Source organism: Paroedura picta, chromosome 11, assembly GCF_049243985.1.
Source record: "Paroedura picta isolate Pp20150507F chromosome 11, Ppicta_v3.0, whole genome shotgun sequence".
Lineage (NCBI taxonomy): Eukaryota > Metazoa > Chordata > Lepidosauria > Squamata > Gekkonidae > Paroedura > Paroedura picta.
Genome location: NC_135379.1, coordinates 41,104,366 through 41,127,581, shown reverse-complemented (window position 1 = coordinate 41,127,581; position 23,216 = coordinate 41,104,366). Strand labels below are relative to the sequence as shown.

General features: G+C 43.3%; 1 protein-coding gene across 1 annotated transcript in view; it reads left to right on the top strand.

Moving 5' to 3' along the window:
* Window positions 1-23,216, top strand: part of LIMD1 (LIM domain containing 1) — a 48,728-nt gene that overhangs the window by 9,005 nt on the left and 16,507 nt on the right. The window contains exon 3 of the mRNA XM_077302868.1: window positions 18,048-18,149. Within this exon, the coding sequence (XP_077158983.1) occupies window positions 18,048-18,149 (102 nt within the window). The remainder of the gene's footprint in view (window positions 1-18,047; window positions 18,150-23,216) is intronic.

Here is a 23,216-nt window from a genome sequence, read left to right as displayed (position 1 = left end):
TTGTTCGGGCTTTTAAAAGGAGGTTTTGTGGAGTGGAGCGAACTGCCAGGTGTGCAGCTAAGAGAGCCTGTCAGGCAGTGTGGTTTTGGAGGACTTTTTGTGGATTCTTGGATTTGTTGTAGTCGAGAGGTCACCACTCTTGCTACCAAGTTTCCATTTGTCTCAGAAACAGAAGGTAGACTAGGAGGCATCTCAGGAATGAAACTGCAGCTGAAATAAAAGTTTTTAAAAAACCTTGAGCAGAACCTTTTGTGATCTTTTTCTGGATCTTCTGGGGAATGCGCAAGCTACTTAGCAGCCACTGGTAGCTCATGAGCTACCTGTTGGAGGCCCTTGTTAGAGGCTCTGCTGATATTTTGGAATAATAGATATGATCTTGCAGGTATTTTACACAATATTTTGCACGTTTTGAAATCCAGCTTCAATCTCAGTGAAAAAGGACTATAAAAAGATATTGTATGATCCCCCTCAAGCTTCAAATGGAAAAGCTTGCTACTAATAAATAAATATAACTATTTTCCCAAGGATACTATTAATATTATCAGTGGCTGAGCAACTTGATATCTAGGTTTTGTTTTTCTTTCAGCCTTGCCACTGAAAAATGATCAAATACTAGGATTGAAACTTCATGCTATTCTTACTGCCAAGAGCTCATAATATAATTTGGAAATGTCCTTAATGTGTAGTAGAGAAATAGTAGCAAGAGCATAATTGCACTTAGGTTGATGTAAATATTAAACTGCAGATGTATTTGGAAAAGGGGAAAGATAATTGGAAGGTGGGTTTCATGGCATTATACCCCCACTGTGACCCCCCCCTCTCCTCAAACCACTCCCTCTGCAGAATCTACCCCCGAAATCTCCACATTTTCTAACCCAGAGTTGGCAATTCTTGATGCAGAAAGTAGGTGGAGCATGCAAGAGCTTCAGTTTTAAGTGGCAAGGCCTGCTGGCCCAGGGATTGTCAGTAGTTTTATGGTTCATGTGGCAGAACAAGTCTTAACTTCAAAATAAGTTGGTGTGATCCTGTAGTCATAGACTGAGCTGTGACTCAGTAAGCTCTTGGTTCAGATTTTTCACTCTCTGGGCAGATCTTAAGCAAAGATTGGGTCCAGTGGCACCTTTAAGATCAACAAAGTTTTATTTAAGATATATGTTTTTTATGTACAAGCATAGTTCCTCAGATACTGTGACTCTTGGTGAGCCAGTATGCTCTCAATGATAGCCTCTTATTTGCAGAGTACAGATACCACTTTTATTTTTACGTTCTTTCTCAAGGGATTCAAAGTAGCTTCACAACATTCTTGCAGACAAAGGGCATACCGTTAAACAAAAACGGGATCTGCTTATCTGCAAATAAGTAGTCTGAATTAACAAGGTATTTTATGGCCTTATGGATGCCTTAACTTAAGCAACCTTCACTGAAAGCTCTCTGAAAAAGAATAGTTTAACATTCCTTCCTAAAGATAGGGGTTGAAGGTGCCCTCTCAGCCGCTCCATAAATCGGTATGTCCAAGAATGCCTTGGCTTGAGCAACACAAGGACGTATAGGTCTGCGATGACAGAGTACCACAAGTATAAGTGGGCCAGCGGAATGTACTCGGCGATGACATTCATTTACAGAGATGCAGTCTTTCAAATATACCGGATTGTGGTGAGCTTTAAAAGCAGGAATCAGCACCTTGAACTTGGAAGAAAATAGGATGCTAACCAAGTGGTTTTGAAACAGTGGTTCCATTGAGAGCCAGTGTGGTGTAGTGGTTAAGAATTTGGGATTCTGATATGGAGAACTAGGCTTGATTCTCCACTCCTCTCCATGCAGCCAGGATGGGAGCTGTAGGTGCAAGGACAATCATTGGTCCTGATTGGTCCTATTCCAACTTGGACAGCCAGGACACTCTCCACCCCCAGGGCTGTTTCACAACTATTAAGAGGAACAATGGATAAGGATAAACTTTTATCATCAGATGTCTGAAGAAGTGCGCTTGCATACAAAAGCTTATATCGTGAACTAGTAGTTAAGCCCGCTGCACTAAAAAATGCAGTGGGCCCTAGCGGGATGAAGGGGTCTCCTTTTTGCCATAATGCCACAGTGGTATTTGAATAAACATTGAGGTAGCCAAGCAAGCCACTTTGGTGGCCTGTGCTGACTTTTTGGGCTTGTTCATTCCATGATTAAGGGGGCAACTGCTACTTGCTGCCCATCACTTGGCAATGGGCAAGTTACAGTCCCAGATAAACACTTTTGTTAATAAAACTGTCATTCACAGCCTACCATGGAGGTCAAATGTTCCCTGTCAGTTGTATTCAATCCTTGATTTTTGCTCAGAAATAACTGTTGTTTAATCTTTAGAAATATGATGATTTACAAGGATCTGCACTGTAATAAATGTGAGAGCTTCAGAACCCGGAAAACAAAATGAAGTTTTTTTTTGTTTTTTGGTGGGTAAGACTGACATTTTGAAATATTTTGAAGGATTGGGCTTTGTTACTGTCAGCGGTAAAACCTCTGACTTGTGGGCCTCAGTGGCGGCGGGCTTTTTCCGGTGGTAACATTTCTTATGATTTATGACGAACAAACCAACTCTGATAAGAGCCAAGGCATTGCTTACAAAGCATGTTTTCAGTCCAGCTAGACTCCCAAAGGTTCCCTTGTTCAGCAACCGAGCATTTACTTTCCACATGATGTTGAAGGGAACAGAGAGATCTTTGTGCAGGGACAAGATGCCCTAGAACCCAAAGTGGTTACTTGTTTCTCTTTTCCTCCTGAAATATCACTGCTGTTCTACCCAGATTCTCAAGAATCTAGATTGTCACTTTGCTTTTTTCCCTCCTTGTAAAACCAAACCTTGCATCTAAAAAAACTTTGTCACGGCAGAATGTCTGTGTTTCATGATAAATTCATGGCTGATAGCACAGATGCAAGAAGAAACGCGCACTGATTGGAGGCTGATGGAAAATTCTGCTTTTAGATGCACACAAATGTGCGCTGGCAGCAGAAAGTAGAAAAATATGTAGAGTAGTTGCGCATGCTCCCTCTCCTTGCAAATCCATGTATGCCAGGTTGTCTTGGACCCAGGGAAGGGAGTGGGAAGGGAACACTGTTGTTTTGAGAAGTCAATCACTTTGAGGAGTAAATCTTTCTCTCTAGTTTATGGTGTCTCTCATGTAGTTGCATGTAGGGGCATGGAAAATGTAGTTGCTTTCTTAAAGTGGCAGTACTGTGAAAAGAAAACATGTTTACGGTCTTGCAGAATGTTTAAACTTTGGGAGCCCCACAAACAAAACAAACAGACAGACAGACAGACAGACAGACAGACATACAGACCTTGCACCTTAATTTGTATCTGGAGGGAAGTATCTGTTGGCTACAGCTGCCAAAAGTTACTGAATATCAAGAACTGCATTCTGTACTAAAGGGACTTGTAGCTAGATGTTTCTCCAAGCGAGTCGTGAATTCCAGCTCCTTTGAAAAAATTTTAATTCTCCAAATGTTGATCCTTTGATTGCCAGCTGATCTGAGATCAGTGCAGGTTGAACATTTGTGTAGCTGAGATGTTCTATCAGCCAGTGGCCAGTTATTTTCAGAGTAGGTAGGCAAGGAAAGGTACATTCCCCTTGTGGTATGGTCTATGGATGCTGAGAAACTCATGCAAGGAGTACTGTAAAAGCCCATGGTGAGTTCTCAGCCAGCTTCACTAATGGAGAAATACGATCCCAGTAAATTAAAAGACCTGGAAAAGATGATTTCTTGTCTGAAAATGATGCATTCTCTTGTCCCTTTGTGTGAATTTCCTCGGCACTTCTGTATCATGCCATTCAGTAAGACCTATTCACCAGGTTTCTATACTATTGCCCTACAAAGGCTAACTAATTCAGCCACTAACACTTTTCAGTTCATTATTCCCCCCCCCCCCGATTTGGCTTTTGTTCTATATATGAGTTTCGGTGTCTTTAAAAAAAATTAAGAGTGCTTTATAGTGTTCCATGTATTGTTCTTATGTTATTATGTAAACCGCTCTGAGCCCCGGGGAGGGCGGTATATAAATATAATTAAATAACTAAATAATTAAATAAATAAATAAATAAATAAATAAATAAATAAATAAATAAATAAATAAATAAATAAATAAATAAATAGTTCTCTTCAGAGTTACCTCCTTCTAAATCCAGGGTCTGTGTACAATTAGATTCAAGTCAATAGCCCTGTTGGTCTTAAGTAAGAAGGTAAAGGTAAAGGTATCCCCTGTGCAAGCACCGGGTCATGTCTGACTCTTGGGGTGACGCCCTTTAGCGTTTTCATGGCAGACTCAATACGGGGTGGTTTACAAGTGCCTTCCCCAGTCATTACCGTTTACCCCCCAGCAAGCTGGGTACTCATTTTACCGACCTCGGAAGGATGGAAGGCTGAGTCAACCTTGAGCCAGCTGCTGGGATCGAACTCCCAGCCTCATGGGCAAAGCTTTCAGACTGCATGTCTGCTGCCTTAGCACTCTGCGCCACAAGAGGCTCCTGTGGTCTTTAGCACAACAAAATTTGAGTCCAGTAGCACCTTTAAGACCGACAGACAAAAAACACCTTGAACGAATCTTGGTTGGTATTAAAGGTGCCACTGGACTCAAATTCTGTTTACAATTGTACTGCAAGTGGGCTTTTCTAACGTTGTGAATGTTATTTGCAGTGAAGTCATTAGACTTGGTTCATTAGGGCAGGAATGAGAGTAGCAAGGGTTAGGGTTAGGACAAGGTTAACAGTAATCAGAAGGATTCAAGTGGGTAGCCGGGTTGGTCTGAAGCAGTCTGAGGAAGAGTGCTTGCAGTCGAAAGCTCACACCTTGAATACATCTTTGTTGCTCTTAAAGGAGCCACTGGACCAGGGGTAGTCAAACTGCGGCCCTCCAGATGTCCATGGACTACAATTCCCATGAGCTCCTGCATTCACTGGCAGGGGCTCATGGGAATTGTAGTCCATGGACATCTGGAAGGCCGCAGTTTGACTACCCCTGCACTGGACTCAGTAATCAGAAGGGTACAACAGAGATGCTGAGGAAGAGAGGGAAACCAAATGGCTTGCTAGAGGCACATATCTTGAAGCTACCTTGAATTCAATTGTGACATGTAGCATTTCCGGAAGATCTAACCCTGCAAGTCACTGCCCGGTAGCTGTATTTATCCTTGTTGGATATTGGCTCCTGTGTCTTGGATACGGAACTGAGGTTCTGTCTTTTTGTGCGTTGTATGGATGGCAACAGAGCCTCTTGTGGCGCAGAGTGGTAAGGCAGCAGACATGCAGTCTGAAAGCTCTGCCCATGAGGCTGGGAGTTCAATCCCAGCAGCCAGCTCAAGGTTGACTCAGCCTTCCATCCTTCCAAGGTTGGTAAAATGAGTACCCAGCTTGCTGGGGGGTAAACGGTAATGACTGGGTAAGGCACTGGCAAACCACCCCGTATTGAGTCTGCCATGAAAACGCTAGAGGGCGTCACTCCAAGGGTCAGACATGACTCGGTGCTTAGACAGGGGATACCTTTACCTTTACTTTTATGGATGGCAACAACTAACCCTCCCAGCAATCTAGATCTGCGGCTGAATTAAACACTGCTTTGCCAGCATTCTTTTGGAGCTTGGTCAGTTTCACAGAGATGCATGGATTATGTGATGCAACAAGAAAGGTATGTTCCATTTTGCATGACTGATGCTTGAGGCAGCAGCACAGCAGTTAAAGGGTCGTCACCATAGAAGATACTTTTCTTAGGATGGGTCACAGCTGGAGAGTTGGCCAGAAGGGTGGATAGCATATCGGAATGGATGGCTTGTCTAACATTGCAAGCCGCCCCCCACCCCGCTGAAGGGTGTATGGATCTTGTCACTGCCTAAAATTAAAGTAGTTTGTGTTACCACTTGGGTGAATGTGGTAAATGCCGTGATATTGCTGGCAGACACATAGATTGTTATTTGTGAAGTAATGCTTTTATTTCTGGAGTTGTTTACTGCAAATGTGAGGTGCCTGATAGTAGCTCTTTAAGAAAACGTTTTTATATACAGTATTTGTGGTAGTGAGGATAAGACCTTGTTTTTGGGCTTTGCATATCCTTATTTTCTTCTTGGGGTTCGGATGAGTCTTATGAAGCATGTTTGATTTGAAGGCTATATGTAGTTTCCGCCAGTATTTATTTATTTATAATACATTTATTGACCGTCTAATCTAGAAGTGTCCGTGGTATGGATCTCAGTGGTCAGGTGTTCTGGGGACAGGTAGGATGTTAGTAGCCTTGCTTGGCAGAGAAGATAAAATGCCACTTGGGATACTCTCATGATCTGAACCTCCATAGATAAAAGGGCATCAACGATTATCCCCAAATTCCTGGAGGAAGGTAGAGCCACACACAGGGAGGATAAGCTCACTTCCTGATCCACCCAGCCACAGGACCTTCGTCTTGGAGCGGTTGAGTCTCAGGTGACTCTGCTTGAGCCATCCGGACACTGCTTTCAAACAACTGGCAAATGTTTCTGGGGGGGAGTCCGGCCAACCGTCCATCAGGAGATAGCGCTGGGTGTCATCTGCATATTAGCCCCAAACTCCGGACCAGCTGGGCCAGAGGGCGCATATAGATGTTGAATAATGTGGTTGAGAGTATGGCCCAGCGTGGTCTCCACATGGACCAGCTCCTGGCATTCTTGGAAGAAGCTTCGGTCCTTGACCCATACCAGTTGGGCTTCCGTCCTGGCCACAGGGTGGAGACCGTGCTGGTGGCCTTGATGGGTGATCTCTGACAGTAGCTGTATCAGGGTGGTTTGGTTATCCTCGTGCTTTTAGACCTGTCAGCCACATTTGATGTGGTCGACCACTAGTTGCTCACCGCCTCGCCAGGATGGGGATTAGGGGGACGGCCTTACAGTGGCTTGTCTGATACAACTTTACTGTCAGACTTTGCTGGTCAGGGGACAGAGTTGGGGGGGGGGGGCTCTCTTACCAGATTCTATTTTTCCAGCATGCCTGTGAGCCATGCCTTGTCCTGGGTCCCTCTCTTCCTGGCCTCTGTCTATTCTCTGGCTTTGAAGACAAGACCTGGTCTCCTTTCCTCTTAGCTGTCTTTGGGCAGGCCTTATGATGAAGTACTCAGGGTGGGACTTTCCCAGGCTCCCATTGGCATGTCCCAAGACCTTTCAGTGACTGGCCTCCCAGCTAATTGAGTGTCATCCTTCCATCTTCTCCAGCCTGTCATTTCCCCTCTTCAAAAGCCTCTCCCATTCCTTCTTTCTCCTGGTTCCCATCATTGCACAGCCACACCTTGCTGGTGTTGTCCCACCTTCTGCTCATCTTGGCCCTTCACCCAAAGTCCTTGCCACCCAAGTGCGGCCAGCTGGTGGCAGAAGCTGAAGTAGGTCACCCAGCGCTACTGGCTCCTCAGAACTGGGTAAGTGCCAGGGGGAGGGAACGCTGTTTCTGGACACTTACAAGAACTTTCCATGGAGTAGTCATATTCAGAGGGCAATCGTATGTACTGTATATACTTGCATATAAGCCGAGGCACCCAATTTCACCACAAAATGCTGGAAAACCTTATTGCCTCACATATAAGCTGAGGGTGGTGTTTGGATAGTGGCTTTCCCCCCTCCCCTTAGGCATGGCACTAACTGTGCAGAGTTACTGCAGTCTAAACCCACTGCACGGTTTGCAGTGTAAATTGGTTAGACTTTAAGGAACCGCAAGACTCTTTGTTTTTAGATATACATGGCCAAGAGTACTCAAGTAGAAGGATGACTATTAGCTGCGGAACCATGTAGTAATAGTTAGGGCTGCTCTGTGGGTCTGCAGAGAGAATTCCCTTTGCCCCACGCAGACCCAAACCCCTCATCCTGAACACAAGGTGATCACAGGGTGATCCAGGGGTCCAGAATGTTATCCCCCAATTTCTCCTGCTCCCCACTGTGGCTCTGGTTGGAGTTCTCTTATAGCTTTATCCCGTGGGTGATGGACGCAACAGGGGAATGTTCATGAATGATTTGGGGTTTGGAGTAAGTGGTGCGGTGGCTACGTTTGTGGATGACACTAAGTTGCTCAGGGCGGCGAGAACCAGGGAGGTTTTCAAGGCTGGCCAAAGAGGCGCTAATGTGACAAATGAGGTTCAAAGTGGGCAAGTGCAAAGTAATGCACATTGGAGCAAAAACTCATATATATCACTGGGGTCCAAACTTGCAGAAACAGGCCAGAAGAGAGAGAGAGAGATCTAGGAGTTGTGGAGTTGTGGTAGATAACTCACTGAAGATGTCGACTTTGTGCACGCCTGCCCCTTGCTAAATTCTGATGGGCTTGTTCAAGAGCTCGTTTCAATGCAGTTCCATTAGCACTGCTTAGTGGAAGATTCCAGCATGTGCCTATGAAGGACCTACTGTGTCCTTGTGGTTCAAGTGTAACTGAATCAATTACACATATTCTGCTGCATTGTGGTTTTTACCCAAATATCAGTAGTCACATTTCACCTTTGTTGCTGTGGTTCTCTGGCTATTCTGATGATCTGTTAACATATTACTTGCAAATAAAGATAATTCAGTTTCTTATACAGTAGCCAAGTTTTGTTATATTGCCCGTAGAGTGCGGAAATCCTTGGCTGATGTGATTTGCTTGTTAACTTAACAATGTTACTGTGGTTTTATCTACGTTTTGATGCTGGTCAGTGATTGTAAATAAACAAATGAATGAATTGTACACGCCTGCAATAACAAAGGGCAGGTGCCTGGCTGGGGATTATAAGGAAGGGAATTAAAAACAAATCAGCCAATATCGTAATTCCACTGTATAATTCTATGGTGTGGCCGCATTTGGAATATTGTCTGCAGTTCCCATCACTGCAACTCATAGAAGATATTATAGCATTGGAAAAAGGGCAGCTAAAATGATTAAGCAGATGGAACTTGGTCCCTATGAAGAAAGGTTAAAGAGGTAAGGGCTCTTTACTTGGAGAAAATTCTGGAGAAATCCCTGCGATAAGATGAAGGGGTGACATGATGGAGGATTATAAGATTATGCATAGGATAGAGAGGGTTAGAGAAAGAAGTCCTGCATAGTCAATATTCAAGATGCCCCCTGGACGTCTGTTCTGCTTTGCAGCTGAAGAAACCAGAAGTTCAGTGGCACCATAAACACCAACAGCAAGTCCCAGTGTGAGCTCCCCTGAGTGACAGCCTATGACTTCTGAAGAGGTGATCCCCCCCCCTGCCAGTGGCCCTAAGGGGAAATTACAGAGGGCACAGGGTGCAAGGCAGAGTCTCCTCTGCTCAGAAACAAGAATTACAGGGACAGAGTTGTAGAACTTCATTGAAGAGCACATTGTGACAAAACCGGATGAATGTCATTGCTAGCCCTCTCTGTCCAGAATGGCTGTCCCTTAGTAAGCATTTTACAGGGGTGATGGGTAGGCAGGCTGAGGTGCCCTGTCATAGCATGCCTGTAATTGTGGCAGACATACTAGATCAGCCTTTTTCAATCTTTAGACCATGGTGGAGCTCCTGAAATAATTTTTCAGACTTTGAGGAGCCCTGGAAGTGATGTCAGCTGGCCATGCCCTCTAGAAGTGACATCACTACGCACACCCTTAGGTCTCCTTTTGCTCCCTCCCCCTCCGCTACTACTTCTGGGGCCACTCTGCCGGAAAGAAGAGTAGGAGCTGAGAAGACAGCCTAGACACCCCCATACCATGCCACTTCCGAGCTGCCATGGACCCCCTTAAGAACTCCCACGGACCCCTGTACTAGACCGACAGCTGCCCAAGGCAGGTGGGTTGGCGGGTGGGTAGAGCGGTTAAAATGATTCCTTGCAGTCATGGCGGCCCACGAAGATGCGCATGTTAATCCTCCGAGAAAGCTGTGAGCCTAGGAGTGTGCAGTCTCTCTGCTCGGGGCTGAAGCGAAGTGGATGGCATGTCAAACCCTTCTGCTAAATTTCAAGAGAAGCATGCTTTGTCCTTTTATGGAAAAGAGGGAACAGTTTCTTCTAGCAATGCTGCTGCTGGCCAGTTTCTCTGAATGCCTGCGGTAGGCACAGTTTGCCCCTTTGACTGATTCACTTCCTTGGGCCACGCGTACAGTGGGGGGATGTTTCTATGTCCTACGTGTCTGAGGAGAAGTCTAGTGAAATGTTTTTGTTTCCATCTTTTTCTCATATAGCAGGGGCTCATGGGAGTTGTAGTCCTTGGACATCTGGAGAGCTACAGTTTGGCCACCCCTGAAACTGGGTTTGCTTTGGCCTCATTTTGTTACCCTCTCAGTGAGTCTTTGCCTGTGTTCAGACACTGCGGTCTGTATTCTCTGCTGACTTCTGCAAACTGAGAGAAGCTCCAGTCGTGAGCGCTCCTTTTCAGCCACATGATCAGGCAAAAGCACCAGGACACTTTTTTTTTACCTGGAAAAGGTCAAAAGAAGTCTGTTCTCTGCCTCGCAGTGCCAAGTCTGGCTTGCGAAATTACTGGAGATTTGGGGTGGTACCTGAGGACAGGGGCTCTGCTTTTTCCTACTCTGTGCTAAATCACAGAGGTGAGGGTGGCCAAACCATGGCTCTCCAGATGTCCATGGACTACAATTACCCAGCTGGCAGGGGCTCACGGTTATTGTAGTCCATAGACATCTGGAGAGCCACAGCTGGGCCACCCCTGCGTCTACTTTCTGCCACTCTCTCCAAAAGAACCAATCTCTGTAGTGTGAAAATATAATTCTCGGAGAACTCCTGGCCCTGCCTGGATATCGATAACCTTAACTCTACCAGAGAGAGGATTACTTGGACTAGAAGAAGAGCTTCCTAATCTATTCCAGCTTTCTTCTTAGGCTGTGGATTTTAATCTCATTGTGGTTTGGCATTTTTCACGTAACGATTTTCAGACAGAACTTTGGCTGAATGTTGCTGGCAATAAATGTTCTTCGGCTGAACTCACAACTGTGGTCATGTTAAGAAAATTGATGCCTGTTTCCAGCTGAACTGCTGTCTGTGTTATGTACTATGTTCACTCCAAACTGTATATCTTTTTGGTCTATATAACTTAACAAATGGAAGACTCCTCAGGATGTGTGAGCTCTACTACAAGCTGACCCATTGTTGGTGTCACTTTGTTGTAACACACAGATCAAAATGTTCTTGTAGCTGGCCTGCTTTTGCTGGAGCTGCAGTTTGTAACTTCCTCTCACCTTCCCAAAGGATTGTCCAAGAGCTAGTAGTACATTTATTTCCTGTGTCATTAAATCTTGAGTGTTTGGGCTCGTCAGCATAATTCCTGCCCCCACCAGTTTTTTGTGTTCAAGGAAATTCCTGTAACATCCCTGATATTATTGTTGCTGTGTAATCTTGTGAGAGCCATGCTCATTTGTCTCCATAAAAGATATTACAATTAAGGTTGCCAACAGGCCTGGAGGAAAAAACCAGTCCCTTTAATAGAGTCTTAATGGGATTTTATTTAGTGGGTGGTGTTGTCCTTAACCTACATGCGGTGAAAAAGCTTCAGCTACATTTCCACGTATTAAACTTCAGTTAAAGGGACAGGGCATTTTCTCCAGACATGTGGGCAACCACAGTTGAATGTTTAGTGGTTGCAGTCTGTTTTAAAAGTTTTAAAGTTTAACGAGTGGAGCACAGTGGACATTCCTGAATGAGATGTAAAAGTTAGCGTATAGCTTCCCACTATCTGTCATAGCAGTTTGGTTTGGAAACTAATAATGTATTGTGTTTTGGGAATCAGTCTATTTTTATGAATAGATACTATATAAAATGGAAAATGAGCTCTTCTTGTATTTAGTCTTATACCATCAAATGAAGGTAAAATGCATGTGTGGAGAAAATGAGAGGAGAAAATGTTAATCAGATGAAAACCCAGAATGAAAAGAGGAAGAAAATTGGATGGAAAGGCATTCCATGAGTAGGAAACCACGTAGGGAAAAGGTATGTGAGAGGGAGCAAATAAGTGTAAGTAAAAGACTGTTACCTCTACACTGAAGGTGCCAAGGAGGAACTTATAAACAAAGAAGAGAATGATTTAGAAATATTTGAAAGTTAAGTACAAGAAGCTTAGCAAAGATAGGAAGAGTGTGGAAACCAATGCAGAGAACAGTGCAAAGATGAATGAGCAAGATGGTGGTTAAATGGCTGCCTTGAAGAATGAGCCATAAGAGTTGATCATCTTGGCTTGGGTCATAACTCCACGCACCAGCACAGTACAGGTGATTTCATATTGCAACCTTGCTGCCAGTGCTTCAAGGTTGGCATTTTTTTAAAGTGATAAACTGATGTCAAACCTAATGTAGCAACTGCTAGAATATCTGGTCTGTGTTCTGAGTCCGTGGGGGACTAATAGGTCTGCTTGTCTGTTTTTCCTAGTCTTTCTTCTCTAGCAAAACATTTTCATATCCATTCCTAGGCTGTAATGAGTTGGGTTCTTTGAGTGAAATATACAAATAAACTTTGTTTTTAGCAAGGGTAAAGTGTAGTTAATCTGGGCAGTGGGAAAGTAAAGTGAGAACAGCTTGTTATGGTGCTCTTGCACCAGTAACACAAGGTTGTGATTGATCGATTAAATCTGTCCATAAGAATGTTGACTGTCATCATTCAACATATGGTTCTGAGAACTGGACCCATTCAAGTTTAGTTCATTCCTCAGGAGGTGGTGGGGAGATTTTTGGAGATTTTTAAACAAATCTTTGGAGATTTTTAAACAGAGGCTGGATAGCCATCTGATGGAGAGGCTGATTCTGTGAAGGATCAAGGGGGTGGCAGGTTACTGTGGATGAGCGATAGGGTTGTGAGTGTCCTGCATAGTGTAGGGGGTTGGACTAGATGGCCCATGAGGTCCCTTCCAACTCTATTATTCTATGATTCTATGATTGCCATCAGCAGACAACATCTGCTCTTCCAGATGGAGTTTATTATAGAACCTGCCGAGAGGGGCTGGGGGGTGGGAGGATAATCTGGCACAGGATATTGAGTCATATTGAAAGTTCATTTTAAGAAGTTGCTTGGGAAAGGGAAGGAGGACAGTGGATTTGGTCTGTTTCCTGCTGGCTGATTTGTTGAGAAGTCTCAAGTGCTGAAGAGAAATAAATCACAATTCAAATTAACGGACTGTAGGGGAATCTTGTTGCCACTCCATGGATTACAATTTTAGTTCCCACACATCTCTTGTGTGAGGGACCCTGGGTCTCTGAGGAGGAATTCCCGAATCTTCCGCAAACTCACGACTTTTGAGTAGCCACGTGTGGATTGTAAGCACTTCCTCAATCATGATTTTGGGAGAATAATAATGTTTAAAAAAACGTTGAAGGAAAAATCCTAATTTTTATTTTACTGTTAGGATAATCAGAGTGTACAGGCCAAAATCCTAGTGGTGAATAACATTTCCCTAACAAACCTAGGTTGGCCACCAGGTATATACTTGGCAAGGTGCCACAGAGAGTGTTTGTTTGCTCTGTTTGCTAGGTAGGTGTGGTTATGTGATGCACACCTCTTCGATGTATGCTTAAAGGCAAATGTGAAGGGAAACTTCAGTCCTTATCAGCAGTCCACTCCCGCCCACCCCCAGTAGATGAGAAAACACACAGGTCAATAAAGTAGAGTTGAATGAAATGCACAAAGGTTAAATGCCCATAAGTTAAATCCAGCCTGTATTTCCCTTCAGTCATGCCCAGTTTCTGTCCTTACTATAGCCCAGGGGTAGTCAAACTGCAGCCCTCCAGATGTCCATGGACTACAATTCCCATGAGAATTCTAATGGGAATTGTAGTCCATGGACATCTGGAGGGCCGCAGTTTGACTACTCCTGCTATAGCCCCTTTTGTACACGAATGCACCGTGTTCCCCAGCACAGAATACTTTTCTGACTTTCAGAGACACTTTCATTTTCACCAGCAGAAAAGTTTATCGTTTATTTACTTGAATTTTATTTATTTATTTATTTATTTGGATTTTTATACCGCCCATTCTTTAAGTGTGGCTCTGTTCCTGTTGTGCAGGTAGGAGGTTAAGGCGTCCAACGTATGTTCTTGTATGAGCAAGAAACCCAAAGCAAAACAGGAGTGAAACATTGGAAGATATAATTAGAACAGAATTAATGCATTGCAATCTGGAGAGGGTGGAGGGGAGGGACAGATGTTGAATGCAGTTGTGGGGTTGAGAATAGGACAGATGGATTCACTACATTTGTAAGGATGACAGAATCTTCTATTCTAGGTCCAAAGCTTCAATAACTAGGATCGCTTTTAAGGTTGTTTATTTAGCTTGTGGTTCAATTTATGTCCGTGACTAACAAAAAGGAAAATCAGAATATATATTCTATTAGGAACAGGAATAGCGAGTGGACACAGTTAACATGGCTGGACATAAATATACTTAGTTCAGAGATTCTGTGCTTAAGAAGGAGAAGAGCTGTGGTTTTAACTTATCTTTAACATTTTAATTACTTAATTTTAGACTTATGTTAAATTCTGACTGCGTTTTATCGGTGATTGTATTATTCTGTTATTGATCCCTGAATCCTTTGGAAGGGTAGTATAAAAATTGAATAAAGAAATAAAACAATTCTGAGTAAACATGCATTACGTAAACATCCCATGCACGAGGCTAGTTGCATTTCCCACCCTATCCCTAGGCTTGAGCAAGTCAGTTGTATAAGAGATGAAAGAATGTTAATACATTAAGCAATATACTTAGGTGTTTATGCTTAAGTAGACACCTGCTTATCCTCTGTAAACTTTTCCAATGCACATGTAATCTGCCACTGTAATGGTGGATGCGGTGGGAATTGTAGCACACATCTTGGACATTACCATATTTTTTTGTAAATATGTAATCTTAAAACCAGAGCCTGCCATAAGTCTAATTCATGGCAAATACTCCTGCAGCAAACAATAGCAACCTTCCATACAGACCACCTTTTAGCTATAAAATATAAAGCTAATATGTCTGAGGCAGTGGTTCTCAACCTGGGGTCGGGATCCCTTTGGGGGTCGAACGACCCTTTCACAGAGACCATGGGAGGGCAAGCAGCTTGGCCAGGGGGGGCGCCTTCTACACAACAGCCTTGCGGGGTAGATCAAGATAGAGAGTTCATCTGTCTGGAGCAGTGGAAAAGAGTGAGATCAGCATGGTGGGACAAGAGGCAGAGCTGAACTGAAACCCCCCAGAAAAAAAACAATTTATATACAATCATGAACACTGGATCTTCACGCCATTGGTCAATTTCAGTTTAATTTCTGTGAAAGTACATTTGCATAATTTTATGGCTGGAGGTCACCACAACATGAGGAACTGTATTATCCTGTTGTTAACTGAGTACCATCCAGGCCCATTATACATGGAGTGGAAAGTCTGCATTCGTGGTGGAATGGCGGCGGCTAAAATCACCAATTATGCATGCTGCAGGCGGCAACCGGCTGCAGAGTCAACGTATGCCACCGAAAAAGCAACATTAGCGAGATGCGGAAGAAAGTGGAGCTTCCCGGGACCAGGGCGCAACCAGAAGCGGCTCCAGAGTATCCGCGTGCATAATCGGATACTCTGGGTTTTGCCGCCGTTGTGTTCCGTCCCGTGCATAATCGGTTTGCTTCGCTTCTTCCTCCTCCTTGTTATCCATGCCACCGTTTCAGCGGCTGTGCATAATAGGCCCCAGTGTAAACAGCCCGTGAATGTTTTGTAACTTCTCTTGGGATTTCTACATCTATCTGTTTTTTTCTCTGTGTGTCTGAGTCCTAACAATTGAGGTGTTCGGATACTACAGTGGCTCTCTGCCTAGTCAGGTATATTGTAAACAGCCTGGCTGCCATTAGTTCGCCTGCTCAGTGGTAATCACACACCTTTGGGGTCTCTCTTAGTTGAGAGGCAGACAGGCAGAACATCCCTCTGGGATTCTGTGGGATAAGTCACAGCTCAGTCTATGGCTGCAGGAACATTCCACTGTAAGTATTCCACTGTAAGCAGAAGAGACCGTTTCTACCTCACTCTACGAACAATTATAGTCTCCCCAAACAGCTTACGTCAGTTTGGAGGCACAGGCTCTTGGCCTTAGGCTTCCATACAAGACAAGACAAAGAAAGAAAACTAGAAGGAAAAGCTAGAGGGGAGAGATTAGTCTGACATCATCAGAATGAATTGAACATGATATCATTTCTGGTCCTTCTTTCTGATCTTCTTTGTGAAAGCATGGGAGATCAATCTTTCTGTGGGCCTTGAACCAATGGGCAGTTAGCAGAGATCTTTCTAGTGGTACATTGGTGGCAGACTCTCAGAAGCTTCTGATTGTCTGCCTGATGTTTGAGGGCAGACTGGTTGTTGTGATAGACTGCATCATCCCAATTGTTCTTAGACCTTGAGCAGAAGCCAGAGTATCTTTCCTCCTTATGTCTGTCATCTGGACAGATGGGACAGAAAAGCCTTTGTTGGCAGGGAGAGGAAAAGAATCATCTTTCTCTGGCTGCTCGTTAGCTGGCTGATGCCTGGTAGAGATGGGCTTTGAGGCAGCTTAGTATAGTGGTTAAGAGTGGCGGCCTCTAATCTAGCCAGCTGGGTTCGATTCCCTACCCCTCCTCCACATGCAGCCAGTTGGGTGACCTTGGGCTAGTCACAGTTCTCAAAACTCTCTCAACTACACCTACCTGTTGTGGGGAGAGGAAGGGTAGGCGATTGTAGCCGCTTTGAGACTCCTTCAGGAGTCTGCAGCCAACGGAAACAGCATCCTGCCCTCCTCCAAGTGACAACTTTTCAAATACTTAAAGAGGGCTATCATGTCCCCTCTCAACCTCCTTTTCTCCAGGCTGAACATTCCAAGACCCTCAATCTATCTTCATAGGGTTTGGTTAGGGGCTCATGGGAATTGTAGTCCATGGACATCTGTAGGACCACAGGTTGACTACCCCAGCAGTAGAGCAAAAGAATTAAACTGTAAAACCAGTGGAATGTTTCAAAATAGGGATTGTTGTAGAAATAGCCATGTGCTTTAGCAGGACAAACAGAGTCACTTTTTTGTTGAGCAGGTTCAACCTTTGGAGAGCTGGGACAATATATTTTTTGTTTAGCGCAGTATTAATTTTGTATCCAGTGTGTTGCCCAAGGAAATACTTGGCAGGGAGGAGAGAAAATTAACAGAATCCATTTCAGATAAGTAAAACAGTTTTCAGGCATGTTACTGTCATTTCTCTCGGTTACCAGGTGTTCTTAGAGTAGCAAGTGTAAAGGCTTTGAATCCATTCCCATGAGGTAAGTTTTGTGGTGAGCAAGTAGAACAGAGATCCCTATAAATAACAAAGAGGATTTGTTTTACAGGTTGGCCTCAAAGAACAAACCAGCAGCAAAGGTCTCCCAGTAGTCAAAGATGAAACCTGGCTGAGGCACATAATTTAAGCTACTTATGGCTTCAGAGTGTGGTTTGAATGTTCTTTAATGTTTTCCAGGTACAAGTAGGTTTCGATTGATGAGCCACAATGCTGTATTTCACCTATACCAGCTTGCCCTTTCTCAAGAGTCAGACAAAATGATACAAGGTCTGCTCATTACCAGAGATAGGCCTAAACAATTGGGGTTCTCTAGCCTCATGCCAAGCTACCGGGCAGAACTTCGAACTTGTCTGCTTGTTTGCTGAGCCAGTTCCAAACTATGACTGCATTCTCCTGGAAGCAGGATTGAACTACTAAGAACAAATAAACACGTTTTTGCAGTCCGGTTCATGGTTCATGGCTGAAACACAAACCAAATCATGAACCTGGGAGGTTGGTTCGCAAACCGACTAGGTTCGTGAGCCATTTAAAGGTTAAACCTCTGCTTTCTGCTCCTGCAGCTTTTTGCAGGGGGTTACAAAGAGTTGCGTGGCAGGAGTGCACTGTGTATATAAAGCTCCCCCCCTCCCCAATTCTCCTTTAATATTTGTTGTTTGTGGTTGTTCTTGATGTATTGTGTATGCCACCAAAAGCAGCTTTTCACTGAGAGGGGATGTAAAAGGAATGAAATATATTCTTAAGCAAACTAACATTTCTTCCTTTCGTGGATGTCTTGTATTTATACCTGTCCTTTTTTTTTCTTTTAAAGGGACCTGCGTGAAGTGCAACAAAGGTGTTTATGGCGCAAACCAGGCTTGCCAGGCCATGGGGAATCTCTACCATGATGGATGCTTTACCTGTGGCGCATGTAGTAAGTGTCTGTGTAAAGGAAATAATTTATGTTTTAAAGACTATGCTGGAGCTTGCAGGAAATGAGTGGTACTACTCTAGAAAAGGTGGATGCAAGTGGATAACCGTGTTGGGCTGAAGTAGCACAACAAAATTTGAGTCCAGGGGCTCAAAATTTGAGTCCATTCAGACCAACAAAGATTTACTGAAGGTGAGAGCTTTTGTGTGCATGCACAGTCAGCATTGTCTGAGAAATGGTGCATGCACATGAAAGCTCATGCCTTGAATAAATCTCTAGACGAAGTAGGGGGACAATGTCGGAAGCGGTCAGCATTGTGCCTGTGCCAAGGTCCCAACTCTAGGAGGGAGCCTGTCACTAACCCCTTCCTAACTCCCTTCCTGCTGGGGAATAATTCCAATATGGCACCAGGAAACGGGGGTGGGGGGACTTGCAAGAAATGTGGTCCATGGGTCCCATCTTGGCTAATTTGGAGATGCAAATCAAGTGCTGCTGTTCAGTCTGAAGAGCTCAAATGTTACAATACAGTTTGCATCATTGTTGCTTTTACTCATCCTGCAAACAAAGTGCAACCCTCTCCCAAAAAACCCCACTTGATCTGGTACCTAAAAACATATTATTTATCTGGCTTCATGCGCTGATGCATCACAGTTCTGGCTTCCATTCCTTCCTTCTATCTCTACCCGTCTGTTCAAAGTCCGTTCAGTGTATTGGCCTTTTGCTGAATTAGTTTAGAAGAGGCCAAAGGAATTCTCTGTTGTTGGGCATTGGTCTCTCTTAGATTGTCAGTCTTCAGTATAGGAATCATAAATTCCGATGCTGTTCAGCTTCCATGAAGTTCTCTACTAAGCATTTCTTGTGTGTCAAATTGCCGGAGTGTTGTTTAATGCTAATAGCAGACACTTCTGTTGACTGATAAACAACTTTAAAAAAGAGTTCTTGGCACTTGCTTGAAACAGTATTCTTTGACCCAGGGGATGTTATCCAGTAGCTGTCAATTTGTGAAAGTCCCTTGGGGATGGGGAAGAGGGCACTCTGCACGGTGAACCTAGCCTTTCATGTCCCGGGCAGTTTTAATTTCATTTGACGTTGTAAATGAAAAATTTTGACTGGGAGTCAGTGTCAAAAGTGACCTTCTCAGAGCTGCATCATAACTATTCCGTGGCAGAGCTGGAAATAAATCTGAACGACTCACTGTGTCACTCATCTTTCTTTTTAGGCAGATATTATGCTAATACTCATCTATATTTAGAGTGATGTTTATTCATACATGTATCCAGTGCACAAAACACCACCTGGCTGGTGAAGACCGAGATGTTTGTTCACTCCTAAAACCGGAATTCCTTTCTCTCTTGCATTTAGAGTTATAGCTTAATGCTTCAGTACTGCAGGGAATGTGATTTACGCTAGCAGATTTGTGAGTCCTTGAAGTGTAAATGAAGAGTGTGTTATGAGGGTCTATGGAAAAAACAAACCTGAAAACTCCCATTCATTTCACTTTAACTTTTAAAGGCTTAATGCTGCTGTTTTCAAAATCGCCTTCCAGGAACCTTTGCAGGGGTAGTCAAACTGTGGCCCTCCAGATGTCCATGGACTACAATTCCCATAAGCTCCTGCCAGCGCTGGCAGGGGCTTATGGAAATTGTAGTCCATGGACATTTGGAGGGCTGCAGTTTGACTACCCCTACTGTAGGGTCTCCTCTGCCAAGAACCTTTGAGAATTGCAAAGTATTTTGGCATCTGTTTCAGGATGCCCTATTTCAGGACTTAACCAGTAACAGAACCATGCTAACCGTGGTACCACAGGATATATCCGACACCTCTGCAAGGAGACGTTTGGAGGAGGGAAGTCAGTACAGGCGTGCAAGCTGCCTACTAAGTAAGCTGGTCTCCCCATTATTGATCTTCTAGGTTAGGAGAAACTCATCATTGCATGTAAATTGTTAATTCATTTACAAGAAGGCTGGTCAACTGTAGAAGAGAAATTCTACACTCTTTTTGAAAACTGATAGTTTTCTCTGGCGACCCTCGTTTTCAGTTCATTTGGAACACACTTACAGTCCATTTGGGTGCACTGGCATGGATTGTGTCATTCAATATCCTAGTTTCCTTTTTAAATCTGAATTGTCTCCATCTTGACTAGGCTTCTGTTTAAAAATATTTGAATAAGTGGGCTTAACTGTCCAGAGCTACAAATAAGTTCTAAACTTTCTACTATAAATAGGCAATCTACATGGACGTAAATATTTCCAAGAAACAGTGTTTATCTTTGTTGTTTATTTTGGAGCTTTGTATTTTGGAGTTACAGATGACTACTTCGCAGAGGTAGTCATTCTTTGTGTGCCACCGCACAGGGGAAGCAACATTAAATTTGTGTATAAGTTCAGGTTTGCTCTTGCTCAGTAATTGTTTTTGCAATGAGTACAGTAATCTTGTAAATTGCAGGTAGGACCCTAAGGAAGCCAAGAATGGAAGGAGCCTAAGGAAACCAAGGTGGCTCCATAAGCAGTTGTCAAATGATTTGAGGAATAAAAAAGAGTTATTTAGGAAACGGAAGGAAGGCCTAGTTACCAAGGATGAGTATAAACAAATAGCCAATAATTGTAGGGGGAGTGTTAGAAAAGCTAAAGCTAAATATGAGCTTAGGCTAGCAAGAAATGCTAAATATAGCAAAAAGGGGGTTCTTTCATTATATTTCAAGTAAGAAAAAGAATAGGGACACCGTAGAACCACTGCGAGGACAAGAAAGTGAAATTATAACAGATAGAATCATAGAATCATAGAGTTGGAAGGGGCCATACAGGCCATCTAGTCCAACCCCCTGCTCAACGCAGCATCAGCCCAAAGCATCCAAGAAAAGTGTGTATCCAACCTTTGCTTGAAGACTGCCAGTGAGGGGGAGCTCACCACCTCCTTAGGAGAGGGCTGAACTGCTTAACTCCTATTTCTCCCCATCTTCTCTTGTGAGGGAAATAGTGCTCAATGTGGCAAAAACAGAGGCTAGATATCCATCTGATGGAGAGGCTGATTCTGTGAAGGCTCAAGGGGCTGGCACGTTACAGTAGATAAGTGATAGGGATGTGAGTGTCCTGCATAGTACAAGGCATTGGACTAGATGACCCATAAAGTCCCTTTCAACTCTATTATTCTACGATTCTGTGATAGGTAACAAGCATGCATCTTTAAATGCAGTGACGTATAGTGTTGTAAGAGCATGTTCTAAATACATTTAGATAATAAATTCCACAGAAGCAAGCATTTTAAATTACACAATATGCAGTGACATCTGCCAGAGTCCCTTAGGCATTCTAAAACTTCTAGCCTACTTTCACACATTTTTTCTCCAGGCATCTTTCAACATGAAGCCTTTTCAGCTGTGTTCCCACCCATAAAGCCACTTTGGCTCGGCATTTTTGAATCATATGGTTCTCATTTTTTTTTGAGCTGTGTGAGCCATGAGGTCATCATGGGAAAGATGAAGGCCAAACAAAAGTCGAGGAAGTATCTGAAAGGAATGAATGGGTTTGGGGCAAGGTAAAAAGATTTTTTGTTTAAATTGAGGCGGAGTGGGAAAGGATGTTCCAGATGTTAGGCAAGTAATAAAATCCAAAATTGGGGCCAAAAGAAGCTCCGTTCTTGAGTTATGTCAGCAAATAAAAATAGGATTTTTGGACTTCTGTTGTCTTTGTAGCGCCTTGATAACAAAGGTGAAAGTTATGCTCGAGGAAAAGAGATATGCTGCTAATTTTGTCTGTATTTGCAAGATTACAGCAATGAATCATGTGCCATTAAGTATTTTGGGGAGTTAAGTTTTGGAGAGTTATAGTTCCCCTAGTGGATCCAAATACTTTATAGTAAGTCCCTTTAAAAAATGGCCTCACCAGGCCATGTAAGTTCACTCCTCTTCCTCCTTCTATTAATTTTTCAAAACATATAACCAGTTCATGAAGAAAAAAACTGAAAGTAATTCTTAAAATAATCCTTGTAATAGTTGATAAAAAGAACAAGGAAACGCTTTTTCTTTTATCTTATCGTTCCAAGACATTATAAACGTTACTCAGCATCCAATACGCTTAGGAGAACATTGACAAGTATGTCTTTGATAATAACATTTTGTGAATAACACAATATCCCACATGTAATGAATCCCACCATTCACTGTGGCTTCAGGAGAGTGGCACAGAGTTATTCTGTGGCAAAAGAGCAAGGCCAGTAGTACCTGAGAGATCAGCACAAGTTCCAGGGTATAAGTTTTCTAGAAAAAAGTTTCCTTAATACCATGGAAATCTTGTTGGTTTTCAAGATTTCAAGGTTTCATTCATTGTGGCTGTTTTGGAAGGAAGTTCAAGCTTTCCCCCCTTGGTAGCTCTTGCCAACTTGGCAGCTTTAAATAAACTCAGGAGCAGTTCTACATCCAAGTAGAAGAGCCGTTGGGGAGGGCAGTATATAAATATGAATGAATGAATGAATGAATGAATGAATGAATGAATGAATGAATGAATGAATGAATGACAATATTCTTCATTATATAATGCAATAAAGTAACTTTTGAATCAAAAGCTATCGTATCACCCAAATTTTCATTAATAAAATGAATCACAAATTAACAAAATGTCTGGACAGAAGATGTAATTTTAAAAACCCATAAATAAGCTACATATCCAACTACTAACTTGTGTGTTTCTATATAACTTATATGTAGTGATGGGCCATTGAAACCAACTTAAATCCTCTCTTTTAACCTCAGGGGGTGAATTTAGGTGCAGCATAATTCCAAATACCACTTCTGTTCTTGCAGAACAATTGTACTCAGTCTGCAGGTCAAAGGGAGCCACTTTGACCACTACCATTATATTTACTTCCGTCTCCAACATGGGACCTGTACTTCAAGGACCATCATAGTTTATCTGTTCCTCCAGCAGTGGCTATTTCAAGGTGGGAGTCGCCTGCTAACCACAAGCCCCACTGGGGAAGGGCTTTGCCCACTTCTCTGAAACCTGGAGCAGTTGCCACACTGAGGAACAATGCTCAGAAGAGGTCCAGGTGGCATGTCAAATAGCCACGTATGGC